Source organism: Pochonia chlamydosporia, chromosome 3, assembly GCF_001653235.2.
Source record: "Pochonia chlamydosporia 170 chromosome 3, whole genome shotgun sequence".
NCBI lineage: Eukaryota > Fungi > Ascomycota > Sordariomycetes > Hypocreales > Clavicipitaceae > Pochonia > Pochonia chlamydosporia.
The window spans coordinates 3591528-3606983 of NC_035792.1; the positions used below are offsets into that span (position 1 = coordinate 3591528).

General features: G+C 51.0%; 7 protein-coding genes across 7 annotated transcripts; 4 read left to right on the plus strand and 3 right to left on the minus strand.

Moving 5' to 3' along the window:
• Positions 1-998: 998 nt before the first annotated feature.
• On the plus strand, positions 999-2924 carry VFPPC_04918 (flavin-binding monooxygenase-like family protein; the record flags this gene model as incomplete). Its single annotated transcript, XM_018284182.1, has 1 exon — positions 999-2924. One exon carries the CDS (start codon positions 999-1001, stop codon positions 2922-2924), a length of 1926 nt encoding a protein of 641 aa, XP_018145568.1.
• Positions 2925-3738: 814 nt separating this feature from the next.
• VFPPC_04919 (pyridoxine biosynthesis protein PDX1) lies at positions 3739-4674 on the minus strand (the record flags this gene model as incomplete). The annotated part of the gene is made up of 1 exon (XM_018284183.1): positions 3739-4674. One exon carries the CDS (start codon positions 4672-4674, stop codon positions 3739-3741), a length of 936 nt encoding a protein of 311 aa, XP_018145569.1.
• A 2898-nt stretch (positions 4675-7572) lies between these two features.
• On the plus strand, positions 7573-8323 carry VFPPC_04921 (pyridoxine; the record flags this gene model as incomplete). Its single annotated transcript, XM_018284184.1, has 2 exons — positions 7573-7805; positions 7870-8323. The coding sequence occupies 2 exons, from the start codon at positions 7573-7575 to the stop codon at positions 8321-8323; spliced, it is 687 nt and encodes a 228-aa protein (XP_018145570.1).
• Positions 8324-8483: 160 nt separating this feature from the next.
• Positions 8484-10558, minus strand: VFPPC_04922 (ankyrin repeat protein; the record flags this gene model as incomplete). Its single annotated transcript, XM_018284185.1, has 2 exons — positions 8484-10083; positions 10152-10558. 2 exons carry the CDS (start codon positions 10556-10558, stop codon positions 8484-8486), a joined length of 2007 nt encoding a protein of 668 aa, XP_018145571.1.
• Positions 10559-11080: 522 nt separating this feature from the next.
• Positions 11081-11272, plus strand: VFPPC_04923 (hypothetical protein; the record flags this gene model as incomplete). The annotated part of the gene is made up of 1 exon (XM_018284186.1): positions 11081-11272. The coding sequence occupies one exon, from the start codon at positions 11081-11083 to the stop codon at positions 11270-11272; it is 192 nt and encodes a 63-aa protein (XP_018145572.1).
• Positions 11273-12014: 742 nt separating this feature from the next.
• On the plus strand, positions 12015-14827 carry VFPPC_04924 (hypothetical protein; the record flags this gene model as incomplete). The annotated part of the gene is made up of 3 exons (XM_018284187.1): positions 12015-13276; positions 13341-14673; positions 14744-14827. 3 exons carry the CDS (start codon positions 12015-12017, stop codon positions 14825-14827), a joined length of 2679 nt encoding a protein of 892 aa, XP_018145573.1.
• Positions 14828-14894: 67 nt separating this feature from the next.
• VFPPC_17674 (hypothetical protein) lies at positions 14895-15395 on the minus strand (the record flags this gene model as incomplete). The annotated part of the gene is made up of 2 exons (XM_022429363.1): positions 14895-15311; positions 15366-15395. The coding sequence occupies 2 exons, from the start codon at positions 15393-15395 to the stop codon at positions 14895-14897; spliced, it is 447 nt and encodes a 148-aa protein (XP_022285599.1).
• Positions 15396-15456: the final 61 nt, after the last annotated feature.

Genomic DNA, 15456 nt, shown 5'->3' on the forward strand with positions numbered 1-15456 from the left:
CGAAACAGGTTCAAGCTGTACGATGGTGATATGTCTGTGACACGGTGACGGTCTGGGGTACTTGGGGCTAGGGCCGCGGAACGCGTGGGAATGAAGTGCATCGTGATGGACATTCGCTCGATTGAGGTGATGGGTTGGGTTACATTCCACTCCACATGCATGCAGGCAAACCTAACTGCATACATATGGTTTTACTCGTGTGTTGGCTATGCTTGAATTGGCAGTGGGAGACTTGGGATTGTGCTGTTGCGCTCGGGACGGTTGGATGCCGGTGTATTGTGTCATTGCACTTTCCGGTGCAAGATTGATTGATTGACTGCTTGCCTCGTAGTTGTTTGTTACTGGCAAGTGGACAGATAAACTGCGCAAACAGACTGAATCTCCGTGTCGATTTGATGTTATAGCGGGAATACTATGCTCGTAGAAGAGTAAGCATGGCACTCGCACCGTCATATATGACATACCATGATGCAGGTGACGATGAAGATTCATCACAAAGAAAGCCCCCGCCAAGTTGCCGTCCAACGATCTGCGCAGACTCCATCTGCATCCAAACATCAAACAAAGAACCAGCAGCAATTCCAGACGCATTCCCAAATACTTGGCCCGGGATACTTCCAAATCTAGTCCCCAGCTGAGCAGCATTGTCCAGCTCTGCTGCTGTACACCCCCAGACAGGCATCTTCACAACGCACGGCAATGCCTTTGCATTATTCACACCCCTTCTGGCCCGTGAATGACGTACAGCTCTTCAGCAAGCAGCCGCATAGGGAAATTTTACTAATAATGTGTTCACAGCGGGCAGTCGAGAACTGGCCGTCCTGTTGCCCAGTGCTCAGAAGACCCATGTACTGCATGCATATATGATCTGTTATATCCCCGCGGTTCAGAGATGAAGCTCTTCATACCGTGGTGTAAAATCTCCTCGCTTCTTTTTATTCCGGACAGCCAGCATTCAAATCATCTCCATTCCCGAGTATTTGGCTTGATATTCCAAAATGACGGCAGATGGAGGATCAAACGAGGCAGTCGCCACTCCGGACATGGATCTCCTCAAAAAGTACACCGAGGAAAGTGAGAAGCGGTTCCGAGAAGATGGGAGTGCTCAGTATCTCGAGCTCGCTGGATCTGAGGTGTCGAAACTCGCGGAACTCACCAAGGATCCATGGGTCGACCACGACGTATTGAATGCGCAACCGCCAAATCTCAAAGACAGCGATGACATCAAAGTTCTCATTCTTGGAGCCGGATTTGGTGGATTGCTCCACGCTGTGTACCAGGTCGAAGCTGGTATTAACCCAAGCGACATCCGTATGGTTGATGTTGCGGGAGGCTTCGGCGGCACATGGTACTGGAACAGATATCCCGGTATAATGGTTGATGTCGAAAGTTCCATCTACTTGCCGCTCCTCGAAGACACGGGTTACATGCCAAAGAACCGCTTCTCGTACGGCCCCGAAATAAGAGAGTATATCGTCAGCATCGCAGAAAAATGGAATCTAACTGACAAGGGGGTTTTCCGCACCCAAGCCCGCTCGTATGACTGGATGGAAGATGAAAAACGCTGGAAAGTAGTCTTGACTCAAGATCGAGGACCAAAGGAGCAGCCGCTTGAAATGGCTGTCACGGCACAATTTGTCGTGATTACAGGAGGTGTGCTGAACCACCCCAAGACTCCTAAGATTCCTGGACTGGAGAGCTTCGCCGGCGAGATGATACACACCGGCCGTTGGAACTATGACATCTCAGGAGGATCACCCGTTGATTGGACGCTATCCAAACTAAAGGGTAAGAAAGTCGGTATTGTTGGCACGGGAGCAACCGCCGTCCAGTGCGTGCCGCAACTAGCACAATGGGCAGACCAACTATATGTCTTTCAGCGCACACCCTCTTCCGTGGATGAGCGAGACCAAGCTTCTATGATCCCAGAGCACTGGGAGAAAGTCACCTCCAAGAAGGGTTGGTGGCGGGCTCGAAACGAAAACTGGTGTGGCATGCTGGCTGGTCATCCTATGGAAGAGAACATGGTAAAAGACCGCTGGAGCGAGTCTAAGTCCTATCGCTATCTCGCCGGTGGCCTCCACGACAAGCCGTACACCATGGAGGACATCCCCGAACTCATTGGGAAAGCTGTTGCTAGTGACGCTCCCCGAGCAGAGCGCGTTCGCCAACGGGTCGACACCATCGTCAAAGATAAGGAGACAGCGGATGCTCTCAAGGCTTGGTATCCCATCTGGTGCAAGAGACCATGCTTCCACGACGACTACCTCCCTACTTTCAACCTGCCTCACGTTTCTCTCGTAGACACCAACGCCAAGGGCATAGAGAGCGTGAATGCGAATGGCATCGTCGCCGGCGGCAAGAAATACGATCTCGACGTCATTATCTGGAGCACGGGATACAGATCCCCCGTGACGAACATGGCTGAACCGAGTCACAATGCCAACATTTCCATGTCGGCTCGTGGAAACACGCTCGCCGGGCTGTGGGCTCAACACGGCGCAACTACTCTCCACGGCACTGTAACCCCTTGGATGCCGAATGTGATTCTCTCCGGGCCCTCTCAGACAGCCGCCTGCGGAAACTTCATGTATACCATTGAAAACATAGCCCGGCACGGAGCGTACATCATCTCCGAGACTATCAAGCGAGCGGACGATCCGAAGAAAGCAACTGTGGAGGCCGTGCCAGAGGCAGCTGAAGCATGGGCACTCCAGATTCTAACTCGGGCTACCTTTCAGGCTCCCTTGGCGATATGTGGGCCGAGTTATTTCAACGAGGAGGGCGCGACGAGAACGATGTCAACCGAGGAGAGGATGAAGATGATGAGGGGGGCGATTTGTCCGCTCGGGGTGTTGAAGTATGTTGATACTTTGCAGGATTGGAGGGCAGATGGAAAGATGGAAGGACTGAAACTCGCTTGATGTTGATTCCAGACGTGGTATGCTGGTGTACTTCCCAAAGCTGGCTCTGAATATCCTATAGACCGAAATATGAAAGATTTGAGACCAAACTTGAGATGCCTGTAGCTATGGGATATAGTAAGCTGGCAGGATATCCAATCAACATACACATCTGCACTTCATGTCACGCATATGCGGAACATACCCGGAATGGATATTGTCTCACAACCACAGCATGGCATTACTTGCCCATATGGTAGACCGATCAGGAAAGGTGTATTTCGGGTTGTTCCGAACGCAGGAACCGACCTGTTGAACCGGGGTTGCTAGACGAGCCATTCTTGTGACTCTTGCATGCTGTGCATATGTGAGAGCCGACACCGGAGTTGTTGAAGATTGATGAACCTTCATAGTTTGATTTTGCGTGTATATGAACGGAGGAGGTTGGACTAGTCTTAGCAATTAGTTAAACCTATCCATGTTAGAATAGTCGTGTTTCCGTGTTTTGTTCATGTATAGGAGGATGTATGGTGTCACAGGGCATCAGCATCTGAGGACTTTTGTGAGGTGACCTTGAGTAAACGGCCACTTAGAGTGAATTAAGACATCGAGACAGAATTCCCAAAATCATTTCGGCTCATTCAATTTTCTTCATTCAAGATCCCATGAATCTTGTGATGGCTGCTTAATTGCATAAAGTAGATGTCCACACCCCAATCAAAACGCCTGCCCAAACTTGCAAAAAATATATGTCTATACGTCACATATCCTTCTCTTATTGTTTTGTTTTGTCCCAAAGGACGATCGTGAATTATCTTGTTCTCGTTCTCGCTGATTACCAACCACGGGTGGCCAGCTTCTCCTCGGGCTTCATGCTGTCGCAGTTGATACCAACCATGGCCTCACCAAGACCAGTACTGGCCTCAGCAATGACCTTGGCATCGCGGAAGTGAGTGGTGGCCTGGACAATGGCCTTGGCGCGCTTGGCTGGGTCGCCAGACTTGAAGATACCACTGCCAACAAAGACACCATCGCAGCCAAGTTGCATCATGAGAGCGGCGTCGGCAGGCGTAGCAACGCCACCAGCAGCAAAGTTGACAACGGGCAGACGGCCGAGCTCGGCGGTCTGGCGCAAAAGCTCAGCATCGACCTCGAGCTCGCGAGCCATCTCACGGACACGAATGATGCCTCCCTCGGCAAGGGCAGCCTTGGCCTGAGCGATCTGCTTGTTGACAGTCTTCATGTGGCGGACAGCCTCGACAACATCACCAGTACCGGCCTCACCCTTGGTTCGGATCATGGCAGCGCCCTCAGCAATACGGCGAAGAGCCTCGCCCAAGTTACGGCAACCGCAAACGAAAGGAGCGTTGAAGTGGCTCTTCTCAACGTGGCTCTCGTCATCGGCGGGGGTCAGAACCTCGCTCTCGTCAATGTAATCGACACCGAGGGCCTCGAGGACCTGGCATTCAACGAAGTGGCCGATACGGGCCTTGGCCATGACGGGGATAGTGACAGCGGCCTGGATCTCTTTGATGACGGTAGGATCGGACATGCGGGCAACGCCGCCGTCCTTGCGGATGTCAGCGGGGACACGCTCGAGGGCCATGACGGCGCAAGCACCGGCCTCCTCAGCGATACGGGCTTGTTCGGCGTTGGTCACGTCCATAATGACGCCGCCCTTGAGCATCTGAGCGAGACCGGCCTTGACGGCGAAGGTGGACTTGGGAGCATCGCCATTGGCGGCGGAGGCTGCGGCAGTGTCGTTGGCCATTGTGATGATAGGTGAGATGGTGTTGTACGTGGAAGGTCTCGGATGGGAGGATCAAGGACTGGGGGGTATCAGAAGGATAAATATCCAGAATGCGATTGTGGGGGAGAGTGAGAAGGAGAAGAAGTATCGAGTCACCGAGTCAAAAGTTAGCGCTGGTCTCGTGGGACGGAATGGCAGATGGCGAGATATATTACCCTCCAAATTTTTTTTTTTGCCAATGATGGTGGGGTTATGTAAACTGATGGAGGGGCATCTTGCAGGACCCTCAAGGTCATGGATGGTGGATGGACAGCAGAGAGACCAGACAGTTGCTGGCCCCGGCTGGTGGGGCAGGGAAGGCGTGGACTAACACAGTGGAAGGTGCGAGGCGGAGGGAAAAGACGGAGCAGGTGAATTGGGAAAGTACGAAGAACCGCGATATCCACTTGGAGCAGATGTCTGGGGCAAGGCGCCGAGATGACTCGAGGAGTTGGAGAGTACAAGATGCGACCAAGCGACAACGGAGCACGGCAAACTCCCTTGTCTGGGTACTTGGGTAATCCATTGCTAACTACTCCGTATAGTCCAGTCAACGACGCCCTCCTGTGTCTTTCGAAGTTCGAAGCCCGGCGGCAAGCGCTGGTCAGGTCTGGTATTCCAACGAGATGCGACTAAAAACATCGCAAAAAAAGTATGCGGCCCCGCGGACACCACCACAAGAATCTCACGCGGTTGACGCCGCCACCGTCGCCGGTCTCAGCGTCCCCAGGCTCGTTTGAAGAATGCGGTTGACTGGAGTCTGGTGCCGTAAAGGGACCCTGGTCCGATCAATGATCTTGGGCCTAGGCCACCCCGCCACAGGCCTAGATGCTGGCACTTTGTATCGTAACAGGACCTGCACTGATTGGCCGCCCGGCTGCGTGTAGTGGCGGCAATCATCGGGCGACGGAGCCCTGCGAACAAGCACAGGATACGGAGGAAGAGTCGAGAAGAGCATCGAAGTCTGACATGTCCAAGAGCTGCGCGAAGTGTTGCTGACGGGTTTCTCTGGTATTCAATCCCGATGCAATTCACCGAACATTTGCGAGCATGCACTCAGCCCTATTTGACAGGCATTGATAATGAATACTTTACGCCTCCAATGCTTCACATTGCAAACCAGTATTCGAATATAGGATCTGCCCATTCGAGCGTCCGGGGACATAATGGAGTGAATTGCCGCTATTTTAGTCAATTTGGCGCCTTCCGAGCAAGCATGCGACAGCAACGTGAATCCAACTGCATGCTCCAAAATCTTCAGAGCCTGACGCCTCGTTGAGTCCAGAGGGTCAATGCATGCAACTATTATTTGCACCCCAGAGCTCTAAACACTGTCCTCACTTGTCTTCAGCGTCTTGGCTACAACCAATCCGTCAAATGGGCACAAAGACTCATTCAATGTTTGCCACACCGAAACCGTACCGTCGGTGTGTCTCAAAACTGCAATTCCAATATCGCCAAGATTGACTTGGCCTCGATTGACGTCGGCACAAGATCACCTAAAGGGCGTCTGCAACTTCGAGTTGGTTGGTGCCTATCTCGATGTCCCACAGTTGAGCAGGTACCAAAGTACCACTGTCTGTCGCATTATCCAACTTGGTACCTACATTTTCGATATTCAAAATCACGGGCCTCGACTATTGCTTCGCTGGACGATGGCTGGTAGTCTGTGCAGATTTCGGTCCATCTCATTCTAGCCGTTGTCCAGTTGCTGCGCCGTTGTGTCACTTAATTACTTGCCAACTGTGATGCCAACGGTTGCCTGCCATTGTTACGGATGAGAGCAAGTATGCTGGAAGGAGTCTCGCTGCTGATCGCATCCCGGTACATGCCATCGTGAGATGCACATCTTGGTACAGCGATAAAACAGTTGTACCACACAAGCCGCGCCCTCTCGCTGCGTCCGATTTCCTTGTCCATCGTCATTTCACACAGATCTTGGATGCTTCAACAATACTCTCATACAAGAGGACAGTACTGCCGTGGGCGCGCCCTAGCCATGCACATTCAGTAGCCACTGAGGTCAGATGCATGTGGCCTGTAGTGAGAGGGAGCGCATTTCGTCCCTGAGGGAGTCTTAGCACTCGCGTCTATTCGTCGGTTCATCTAACGCTTCATCAGCCAGACTGCGTTGTGCACCTTTGTTTTGGAAATTTGTGCCTCTCCCGATACGCTGTCCAACCAGCCGCGCCACTTGTGACGAAAGCCATCGATTCTCTGTGGTTGCACAAGACGACATGCGCAACACTGTAATAAATGCTTGTCACACAACATTGAACGACAAGCCTTTGCAGTCTTGGCGATGCAGCCCCATTAAACGTGGCCGCGAGTTCCGGCAGCCTTTAGCTGCTTTGAGATGGTCCGCTGCAGGCTGTTGGTGCTTGCATCAGCGCATGCAGGCAGTCTCCGTACCTGGTCGACTCAAGAATCAATGACAACTGGAACTTTGGCATTGCGCATGTGTGGATCTCTGCTGTTTCTCTCGATTTCTGTACGTACTCTAAATTCTATCGCCGCCTCCGAAGGCGGACCCCCTGCCCATCCCCATCTCTGTGTGTCTCTGTCTCCAGTGTCCCGATTCTCGCCGCCTCCACGGCACTGGGCGCTAGGTCACTCAATTTTTATGGAGTCATGAGATAGTTCTCGTTAGTCAGTCATTCACCTTCGGGGTCCAGGTACCATTCGCAACTTGTCGGTTGTGAAACAGACCGATTTCATTCATTTTCTGTCCATCAAACTCACCTCATCTCATAGACTCTCGCAGCCCAGGCGTGTCTTCCGGATTTTTTTTGTCTCTCCTCTCTCACCGAACTTGTCCGCATCCATCACTTGCATTGCGTTCAGCATCCTTATCAGCAGCAGAAAAGTCGGTTCGCCACCATGATTCTCATCACCATTGGAGTTTTGGCCCTACAGGGCGGCTTCATCGAACACATCAACCTCGTGCGCAAAGCCGCAGAGCAACTCAGACTCCATGTTGACGCCATCGAGGTGCGAACCGCCCAGGAACTCGCCAGATGCGATGGTCTCATTATCCCCGGTGGCGAGAGCACCACCATTTCATTTGTCGCCGCTCAATCTGGTCTACTTGAACCTCTAAGAGACTATGTCAAGTACGTGCTTTCCACTTCTCTTTCACTCCGCTATAAATTCAAAATAAATACTAACCATGCACAGGGTCCAAAAGAAACCTGTCTGGGGAACATGCGCAGGCCTCATCCTCCTCTCCAACGAAGCAAATGCCACTAAGAAGGGTGGCCAGGAGCTCATCGGCGGTTTGGGAGTCCGCGTCCACCGCAACCACTTTGGTCGCCAGATCGAAAGCTTCGAGTCTAACATGGACTTGCCGTTCCTTGGTGAGGGCGCCGCTCCCTTCCCAGGCGTGTTTATTCGTGCCCCTGTGGTGGAGGAGGTGCTCAAGGGTTCAGGGGAGGATGTTCAGGTCCTGGCCAAGTTGCCGGGCCGTGTGAACAAGATGAAGGCTGGTGTGTCGCAGGCCAATACCAAGGATGACTCAGGAGACATCATTGCCGTGAAGCAGGGCAATGTTCTGGGGACGAGCTTCCACCCCGAGTTGACGACTGATGCCCGCATTCACGCGTGGTGGTTGAAGAGTATCTTGGGACAATAAGTGGCATCGTGTGGCGTTTGTGCATTGGCTTGGGAGTTTAGATGATATCATGGCATTTTATTTGTTACTACATAAAATATTGCGTATAGACCGCGTTGCTTTTATACATTATCTTGGGTATCTCAACTTCTCATGCTACACTCCGTGCTTCGTGTTTTCATCATGATTTGGTTGATGCTTGATACTCTGGAGGTGCGGCCTCGCCACTCGCTCCCCCAAGACCCAACAGATCCAAGATATCTGCTCGTCGCAATGCTCCTGCGAAACTGGCTATGCTCACGCTCCCCACGGCATTAACATCAGCTCCATGCTCCATCAACAACTTGATGAGTTCCAAATCCTGTTTGATGACAGCCTGCATTAATGGCGTCTTTCCTTGCTTGTTTGCGCCATTCGCATCTGCGCCGTGCTCCAACAGCATTCTCGCTTCTGCCATTTTGCCTTTGTCAACCGCATATATTAACACTGGTTCCCCAGAGCTCGTCTTTGCTTTGGTCTTTGCCCCATGCTCGAGCAACAGCTCAACCAGTTCAGGGATTCCAGAATCAAGCGCGAAGCAAAGTGCAGGTGTGTCCCAAGTCGAATCTTTGGCGTTGGGGTTTGCACCATTCTCGAGTAGTCGTCGGACGAGGTCGACTTTGTCTTCTGGTTTGATTTTGGAGTCCTTGATGACGAAGAGAATGATTGGTTGACCGGAAACGTCGTCCTTTTTGCCCTTGGCACCGTTGTCGAGGAGGAGTCTTGCTAGATCAAGCCGTCGGCGGGTGATGGCGTCAACAAGAACGGTTACGCCGTACACCGTTGTGCCGTCGGGTTTGGCCCCATGGTCAAGGAGAGTCTGGACCATTCTCAGGTCATCTTTCTCTGAGGCTACTGCGAGGATACCACTGCCTGTAATGTCAGAGGCATTGACTTTGGCACCAAAGTTGATGAGGAGGTTAACAAGCTCGACGTTGCCTTGCTTGACCGCTTGGATGATAACTGGTCGTCCCGAAATATTGGCTGAGTTGGGCTTCGCGCCATAGTCAAGGAGGAATCGCACACCATCGAGATTGTTGCTGCCGACGACGTCGACGAAGTACGGTTGGCCAACCATGCTCTCCTCCGTTGCTTTGACGCCTTTATTCATGATCAGTTTGGCGATGCCGATACGGCCAGCGGCAGCGGCTTGGAACATGGGCGGCATGCTGGGGCCCCAGCCGCCAGATGAGGTGTAGTTTGCGCCAGCCGATAGCAAAACATCGGCCGCTTCTTCTTGGTTTGCGATGATGGCACACTGCAACGGGGTGTTTCCTTCTTCACCTCTGCCGTCGATATTGATACCCTGGGAGAGCAGTCCTGTTATTTGCTGGATGTCGCCGTTCGTTACAGCTTGGCACAAGGCATTGACGAACGGGTCGGGCTTGGGCATGAACGATTGCGCAAACGCCTTCAATGTCTTGCCGAAGGAGAAGCCGCTGGATTGGGGTTGGGGTGCAGTAGATGGTCCAGCCTCGGACTGCGGCGGCGTTGGAAAATATTGGGAATTTGAAGAAGAAGGGTCGGTTGGCGCATATGGAGGTGGTTCGTCTTGTGGCAGGCCCTGATTCTTGGGACGATGTGGAAGGTTTTTGAGTGTTGGATCGTTGGTCTGTGGAGTGCTGTCGTCAAGTAAGATGCTGTTGGTTTGTGATGTCGCCTGAGATGTAGATGCTGCTTGCTGAATCAATTCCTGGGCTCTAAAACTGTTTAGTTGAGAATCTTGACCGTCCATTTGATTGCTATGAAGGAAAAGAAAGGTCAGCTCCTTGTACACGTCGGAAAGACTGCGAGCTGAGTATGTTCTCACATTGACAGTGTCTCAGAAAGACACTGAAACAGCTGTTGGTAGGTCGTCATTGCCGCAAGGTAAACGCCTACGAAACCGGCATTGACTTGATTTGTATTCTCGATGTGCAATCGCATAAATTGCTTATGTAGTCTAGCAGCAACCGAATTGCATGAACTCAGACTCTCGGTAAGAACGCCCTGCATTCGGACGGAGATGACTGCTGCACCTTGAAGTGCTTGCTCCAGGTGGGATAATTGGACACTGGTTGCATTGAATGATGCTGACAGGGAGGCGATTTGCTGTGTTTGCTCATTGCTTTGACGGATTGACTGAAGTAAACTCTGGACTTCCGTGGTGCTGGAGACTGCATGTTGCTTTATGGCGGAGCAGAGGGAGTAGAGCGATGCAGGTGAGAAGCTGTCCATGGCTGCTGGTGTTGGAGAGTGCACGGTGTCGATGAGTCTTGACTCTTGGCTCTTGATAGTGAGAGAGCGAAGTAATCGGTCGTGAATGACGTCTGGACCTCTTGCGGTTAAGGACCAATTCGATATGGAGCAGAGCAAGCGACTTTAATCAATCCCCGAGCGTTTGCACATTGTCGAAGTGATGACATCTGGGTGAAGATAGCTCGTCAGCTCTTACGCAGCACATTTTCAGGTACGGTGAGGAGCCATGTCAATTGGTTGGCGACCTGTAGGGCTGGGGAAGGAGAGCAAGGGATTCTGGTGTGTGTGGAAGAAGCAGGGAACATTGAACGGGCGGAGAAGCCGGGCAACGCAACGTATGAACTGACGTGGACAGCAACTAGCATCCACCACTTGACCTCGATCAGAGGCCGCCGTTGCGTCTTGAATGGCGTGTTCCCAACATTGATTTTTACCAATGGAATTGAAACTGTGCCTGGGAGGATCGATGCCACTGGAGTCAACGGTGTGTATTTCTGGGCGATGAAGTCTGGAGGGTTGATGAAGCAGCATGTGGGCATTGAGATGCCCGTCTGGCAGGCGAGCACCACCAGACGTCATTTTGCTGGCAGAGTCAGATTGACCAAGGATCCTATGGTGTGGATTGAAACAGCTGGGTACACTCTCCCGCTTTGGTCTAATTATGAAATTGCAAAACCTGCTCACCGAGAATAGGGATAGATTTTAGATGAAAGTAGAATAAACAACCCCCTATTTTTACATGTTTGGAAACCCGGCCAACAAACTTTCATCGTGTTTGGACGGAAAAATCTTGGAATACAGGTGCCTGGGCACTTACATCATCAAATTCACCAACCCAACCTGGACTTCTCATTGCTGCATGTCTACGGCAATGACAAAAGGTTTGCATTGCATATGTTTACCAAACCACGTCTTTGAAACAACACGTTTGAAACAAAAAAAAAAATCCATCCGATGAGTGAGGCTAACAATGTTCTTCTGTTGTACCAAGAGCTGTTGCACCCCGCCAGATCAGCTCCTTCCCAAATAAGCGCAAGGCATTTTTCTGGCCATGTCAATTCAATGATGAGGCGGGCGGCCCGGTCAGAAGCCACATGACCACTTCTACCTCGCGTATCTTGTGCCTCTCGTCCTATTTCCATGTCGTTTGACATTTACACACGAACAAATCACAGGTCGCCATTACCGACCCGCATGGGTGTTACAAGTATCGTCTCTTTCACCCATGTTCGCGAAGTAATATGCACACACGGCAGTCATAGGCTGTATTGGCGACAGCCACATCAATGCGGAATAATGGCCGTCCCCTTGTACCACAGAGCCTCATATTCTGAGCGTCCCTATGGGATATCTTGTCAAAAAATGATCTACTGCAACATCTGATCGCAAACAACATCTAAGTAATCAAACAACCTGTAGTAAAAGTCAATTCGCAATGGTGCAACTGCCGTCATGGCTTTCACCAAATTCCCGCCTGCCAACCTCTTCCACCAGCACAAGCGGAAGCCATGTCACATCAGCACCTCCTCTTCCCCGGACGGATATTGGACCAGCAGCTGTGCACCTTGAGCATAAGTTATTAGAGCTGTATTGGGCTGGAGTAAGGCGTGAACTACCTCACATTCTTCTCACCCTACGAAAATGGCACCAAAATCCAGAGTTTGCATCTACTCTGCTCCCTGACGAAGACGACTTACTCATACACGGCTATGATACCTTTCTCCACCAAGTCAGTGATGGCTCAAACAGGTTCTACACGAGAAATTTCGATGCAGAAGGCGAAGAGAAAGATGTTCCGCCTTCGTATGAGGAAGCAATGCGGTCTCGTGGCCTCGATATGTTCGCAGAGATGAAGAGCAACCAGGTCAAAGCCGCCATCAGAGACACTCTGGGATCGCGTGATATCCCTACCATTCTGAGGAGACGAGCTCGTGTGCTTCTTCAATCAGCACAGTTCTTGGACATTGACAAAGTAATTGAGTATCGGGAGCCCGAGAAGTTTATGACATTCTGGAGACGACCAGCTCCACCTCAGCTCACGGTGCCGTCAGTAGACCAATCTCAAATGCCAATAATGTCATCCCAGCGGTGTTTTGAGTGCCATAAGGTCGTTCGAGGGGCCACTTTCACCAACGTTCAAAAAGAAGAGATGGTTGTTTGCGAGGACTGTTACCGGACCAACCATTTCGGCCAACCTGACTTTGCCAAGGAGTACAAGACTTGTTGTTTGGCAAAGTCTATCCATCCCAAAATGAGTCGCAAAATATGTAACTGCACCATGGTTCGTCGAAGAGATCAGGATGGGAGATTGTTGCCTTTGTGGCCGCTGACTACCGACTCAAACTCCCATCATGTCCAGGGAGGGAGGGGGAAGGTCAATTGTGGACTGTTTGAGTTGACTGACATGGTTGCTGAGGCCAAGTACGCCGCTACCAGAATGAAGACAGAAGGTTCGACGACACTTGAAGCTGTTAGGCGTGAAGAGATGGGTGTCGTTAAGGATGATAACCGTCCGATGAAACTGAAAAATATCAACACATCCTCTCGGCCAGAATTTGGCTCTTCTTTTGGCGTGACAACAGGGTCACCGGAAGATGTGCCAATATTTTTGCGATCTATTACAGAAAAGTACCCCTATGGGAATGTGCATATGGCCCTGAGGATTGGCCCTGTGGTGATTGAGAATGGTGTCGAAAAGTAAGTGAACTCCGTTGATACATTAGGATTAATGGTTCTCGGATAACTAAGATTGCACAAACAGTACTGGGGGCGGTGTGCTTCTAACGACTCGAGACTCGCCTCAACTCCAAGTGCTACTCGATTCAAAAGTTGATCATCAATACAGTCTGCTTCTTACGGGGTCGTCCGACCGTCACTTGTACTCGCAGTATCGCCCACGCCCCTTGAAGAGATATAAGGCAATGATGAAGCAAATTGTCGGTGGCGCATTTTGTGGCCTCTTTGATATCGGACGTGAAAACGAAATCATAGATTTACTAATTGAAGAGAGCCTCCATTTGGTAGATGAAGGCATCACAGCCGATCAAAAAACGAAGCTTCTGGATCACAGCGTCGAAAAGTTGCTCGCCAAGATCAAGACATACCTGTCCTCGAGAATTGAGGCGTACCTATCAAATATTGCAAAGCGGCTGCTCGATCCTGACATCAAGCTACGATGGAACTTTCAGTCAAATAATTGTCAGAACTTTTGTGACAGTTTGATTGATCGTGCTTTATTCGGATCGCTGTTTGCACCACTGGAATCGAATTCGAAGAAACACAGCAAAACTTCCCCTCTGCCAATGTACCTGATGAGCTTTGTTTGTCGGCCAGGTGCCTATGTTCAATACAAAGCAAAATCCAAGTACGATGTCCCTAACGGCTTGACAGAGGAATATTTATTGAAGTTTCGATATGGCCGACATGACGAATCCGACATAATAGACACCCTAGCTGAGTACTGGTACGACTGGGGCGGTTTCGAAGGGCCAATCTACCGCTACCAAGATATATTTCCCTGGGATTGCACGGAAGCCTACGGTCGGTATCCTATTCGTTGCGGCAACTGCAATATCTCAAAGCATGTATTGGCATTCCCTTTCGATTCCTGGTCTATTATATCTCTGCATTTAGCCAGAGGGCGTGAGTTGTATCCACGACATCCGCTTCGTAACCTCTCCCCGGATAAAGATGGCACAAACGACCACAGCAGAATCGCTCCTGGCCACATGAGTGACATTGAATGGTTTCAAAACCGTTTAAACGTACTCCTAGCACAAGACTCATTACTAGCCGCTGTCGTTGCCATGGCCAAGTGCTCCCAGTTTCGAGAGTCCACATCTTGGCTCCAGGACCAAGAAGATGAGCGCAAAGATAGACTGAAGCTCGGGGGTATTCATCGGGCTCAACCCTTCAGTCACCACTTTGAAAAGGGTGCATACCATCAGTATTTTGTGGCGGATTGGGCTTCACTGTCGCTTCCGTTACGTATCAAAGCGTACGAGACTCTCAGAGACTGGCGAGCTACGAGAATAGATATCAAAGACGATACAAGTGACTCGGATGGAGGCGGCTGTGGCGGCTGTGGAGGGTTTGTTTGTGGTGCTGTTGCCGCTGGATGTGCCCACGGATGTCAGGCCGGTGGCAATGATACATGTGGTTCAGGTTGTGTTAGTTCCTGTGGAAGTGGTTGCGGGAGTGGTTGCGGAGGAGGGTGTGGCGGGTGTGGTTGATAGCAGCATGTTTTGACATATTTCACATATCTAGGAGCCGAAACTGTACTGTGTTGATAAAGAGTCCAGTATATTCTTCTCTATCATGCTTCATGTCCAGCCCAGTGACACTCATGGGGACCCTGTGCGCAAACCCACCACCTTCTCTTCTTACTCGTAAGTGCCTTCTCACATCTAAAACACCTTATCCGTCTACGTAGCGTTGCTTTAAGAGCAACTTCATCCCTCTCCTCCCTCCGCGCCTGCAGCTCATTCGGACTCAACTTTGCACAGGACCGACACACACATACCTGAAAAGTAGTCGTCTTTGTTTTCAGGGCATCCGAACCTGCAGCACAATTGAAATGCTGCGTCGCCAAATTATGAGGGTCCCAGGTTGCTGAGAATGGAGCAGGCATAGCCGCCGGCCTACGGACATAGCATTTTGTACAGAGGGCGAAACAAGTCTGCAGGTGATCTCTTGTGCGAGGGAGTGGAACATGTTGTGCAGTCATACAGCCCTGCAACTTGTTAATAATGCTCATCTGGGCATAGTTTGGAAGTACGTACATTGCATATGACCTTGGTGCAGGCCCAGCATTCATGTTTCTCTCCCTTTGTACACGCGTTCTCGCATATCATTTCGATTCGCTCATCTCTGCCTTG